Genomic DNA, 3,713 nt, shown 5'->3' on the forward strand with positions numbered 1-3,713 from the left:
TTCTAAAGGTAGATTTGCTGCTAAAAATTTTCTACTGAAATCTTATCAGCTGTTACTAGCCCAGCACCTGTACCCAAGCAGACTGTATTTCTGCACAGTCATGTTGGTTTATATTTCTCTTTAAATGTTAATATCATTAACTATTATGTATTTCTCAATTCATAAGTCAGAATGAACTTCATGTATCAGTTCACTTGTGGAGGTGTGTGTAAGAGAGAGAGGGGTGCAGAGCTAGCCTCAGGGCACTGCATGTGCTCATCTTGCTCTACCTTAGCCATTCAGAGACTACTGTGTCTATGCATCTATACATGTATACACATATTATGAGGATCACTCATCTTCTTTGTACTCATTGGGCATGACTGCCACATTGCGGAGAAAACTACAGTACACAGAATACTGCAAGAATGTACATATTTTCTTGCAATTTGCTAGATCATTATCTAGGCAAATTAGGAGACATCCTTAAACATGATGATAATTTTAAAAAGAGCCAGGGTCTGCATGCAGGCAGAAATAATCAATAGCACACATATGAAAGATTCTTCACACGATCTGCTACGACATCCTACATTCTTAAGTAATAAGGGAAGTGACATGGTAGAATATAAAACAGAAATAGGTAGAAATAGGCGGGAATAAAGATGCTTTATTTCTCTGCAAATGGCTGCTATGGAAATTAGGTTCTCTCTTTTTTATCTTTGATTGACAAATACTACTTTTTTCAACAAATATTCATGTACCTTACAGTTTTTTTTCTTCCTATCAGGGCTGAAGCAGTAGTGCTCCAGGCAGCCCAGAATCCTCATAATCAACACCAATATGGTCATAAACTCAGTTCAATGGAAAACATAAATGCATGTTTATTTGATTTCCAGAGTATGCCTCAAAAGATGATCACAGAGACTTTGCTGGAGAACTTGAAGTTCTTTGTAAACTTGGTCATCATCCCAACATCATAAATCTTTTGGGAGCATGTGAACATCGAGGTAAGATACTCCTGAATACATGTACAGAAACAAACTGTTTTAAAAAGCCTACTGTACATCTCACACAGTCCATAGAAACATCAGTTCATAAGGAGGTCTTTCTGCACCATTTGCTAAAAAGACAGATGAACTTGGGTTTTGGCCCATATTAATCCTTCAGAAATTGTGTTTATCAATAGCTCTAAATTCTCCTCTGCACCTAGGAATTATGCTGTTTGACATTCCCCCTCCTGTTTTACATTTATTTGTTTTTCACTCGAAGTGGTGTTAAGTGTCTAAATACTACTATTGATCATCTTTTATTTTGTGATGTGCTCACTATCTCAATATTTCATTAGGATATCTTTATCTTGCTATTGAATATGCCCCCCATGGAAACTTACTGGACTTCCTTCGTAAAAGCAGAGTGCTAGAGACAGACCCAGCATTTGCTATTGCCAACAGTACTGCATCTACACTTTCCTCTCAGCAACTTCTGCATTTTGCAGCAGATGTTGCTAGAGGGATGGACTACTTGAGCCAGAAACAGGTCAGTCTTCTGCTCTCTACTCCCTGAAAGCACACCAATTTGCTTTCCAGGAACTATGCTTTTTAGTGAAATCAAAATAAGGTTTTAATTTCAGCTTCTATAGCACACATTGGATGAGTTTCATTTTGTTGTGTTCACTTAGCCCTACGAAATACTATGTCATGGGAATCAAGGAAAAGGCATTAAAACTTACAAACAACATGGTAACTAACTGCTTTCATCTTCAGATAAAGTTTGAAATCTTCTTAGTGGTGACATAACAAGCTGTTTGGATTGAGTATTGCTCTTATTCTGGATATTTACAATTTTCAATATAACATTCAAATAATATATGTAAAGTTTATAGATACTGTGGTGATTTTGATTTGGGCTTTTTTTATTATTTTAGTTTATTCATCGAGATTTAGCAGCAAGAAACATCTTAGTTGGAGAAAATTACGTTGCAAAAATAGCTGACTTTGGCTTATCAAGAGGTCAAGAAGTTTATGTTAAGAAGACTATGGTAAGGATGAAAAGAAACTGATAAGAGTCCATTTTCCTCATGTTTCATTTTCTCATTTCTTACTTTGTGTTTTCATATGAACAAAAATGCAAATTTATGTGTATTACAGAACTGACTATTTAAATGTTATATATTATCATGTATATTTGTATTGCATTTATTAATATATGTACATTACTTGTAAATCAGTTCTATACCATGTTTATAGTACAATTGAAAATTATTTATATGAGTATGATTTGTAGTAAAATCAACAATTTTGCAGCCAGTTATGAGATGTAATAAAAATCACAGAATCACAGAATGGTTTGGGTTGGATGGGACCTTAAAGATCATCCAGTTTCAACCCCCTGCCATGGGGAGGAACACCTTTCATTAGACCACGCTGCTCCAAACCCCATCCAGCCTGGCCTTGGACAGTGTCAGAGATGGGGCAGCCACAGCTTCTCTGGGCAACCTGTGCCAGTGCCTCAGCAGCCTCACAGGGAAGAACTTTTTCCTAATACTAACCTAGACCTCCCCTCTGTCAGTTTAAAGCCATTCCCCCTTGTCTTGTCACTACAAGAACTTGTAAAAAGTCCCAATCCAGATTTCTTGCAGGCTGCCCATATAATACACATGTGACAAATGAAGAGAATATGGGCATGTGGGTGGATCTGGACAGCTATGAAAACAGTATTTTTATGCCAGATTTTGTCCAGCAAAGTTAGTCTAATTCTATCAAATGAGACAAAAGTTCACAACATGGTAAAGAGAGGCATTTCAGCATCTGGGAGCTGAAAGTACAGCTGCCCAGAGCTAATGCTTTGGAAGATCTGAAGGATGAAGGTCTGTAAAAAGAATCATGCAGACCAGGAATTATACCATGTGATTAGGGGAACAAGACTGGTTAGAGACATCATAAGACATCAGTCAGGATGCAGGTGCTGGTGCAGGATAAATTTTCTATCAGCTTTAGTGCGAGCTGTGCCTTTGAGAAGTAAACAAACAACTTAAAGAAATATCTTTATTTATCTTACAAAGCTTACTCACAATGACAACAGTTTTTGTGAAGGTAACACTCAGAACAATTGTTGGGGTATAAATTGCCATACTACTATTCCAACCATCCACCAACAAATAAACTCATAATTTCCAGGGACGGCTTCCAGTGCGATGGATGGCAATTGAATCTCTGAATTACAGTGTTTACACCACAAACAGTGATGTGTAAGTATGTTTTTAAGTGGCCTTTTTAAAATAAACAAGTATTTTTCAATAGCAAGAAAAGGTTGACAGCCAGGATGACATCCATGCTTAACTCGAAAATGTCCATAGCTATGTCAGCATGAGTGAGCAATGGAGTCAAAAGTAAAGCCCACAAAAAAAGTGAATTTTATTCAACCATTAGTGTCTGAACAAGCTCTGTTCACAAGGAAGCTGCATTTGAGCCACTACTTTAGCTATATTTCTCATCTGAAATCTCTCTCCTTGGCAGACCCAGAGGAACTCAATATTTTCATCAGGAAATTGGAAGTGCTTTTTGGCAAAGCAATTTTGTAGTAGCAGTATTTGCTGAGAGATCACAGCCTAGTAAAGGGCTGTGGTTGATGGATTCACTGTGAATTAATTTTGCTAAAGATCTTTCTCCTGCTGGCTGATTCATTATACAAAATTTAATTAAAAAAATATAACAGAATGAATAGCACTCCTC

At 36.9% G+C, this 3,713-nt stretch overlaps 1 protein-coding gene across 1 annotated transcript in view; it reads left to right on the plus strand.

Moving 5' to 3' along the window:
• Window positions 1–3,713, plus strand: part of TEK (TEK receptor tyrosine kinase) — a 40,368-nt gene that overhangs the window by 33,549 nt on the left and 3,106 nt on the right. The window contains exons 16-19 of the mRNA XM_031054242.2: window positions 879–989; window positions 1,328–1,518; window positions 1,907–2,020; window positions 3,159–3,229. Coding sequence (XP_030910102.1) covers window positions 879–989; window positions 1,328–1,518; window positions 1,907–2,020; window positions 3,159–3,229 — 487 coding nt within the window. The remainder of the gene's footprint in view (window positions 1–878; window positions 990–1,327; window positions 1,519–1,906; window positions 2,021–3,158; window positions 3,230–3,713) is intronic.

This window comes from Melopsittacus undulatus, chromosome Z (assembly GCF_012275295.1).
Source record: "Melopsittacus undulatus isolate bMelUnd1 chromosome Z, bMelUnd1.mat.Z, whole genome shotgun sequence".
Taxonomy (NCBI): domain Eukaryota; kingdom Metazoa; phylum Chordata; class Aves; order Psittaciformes; family Psittaculidae; genus Melopsittacus; species Melopsittacus undulatus.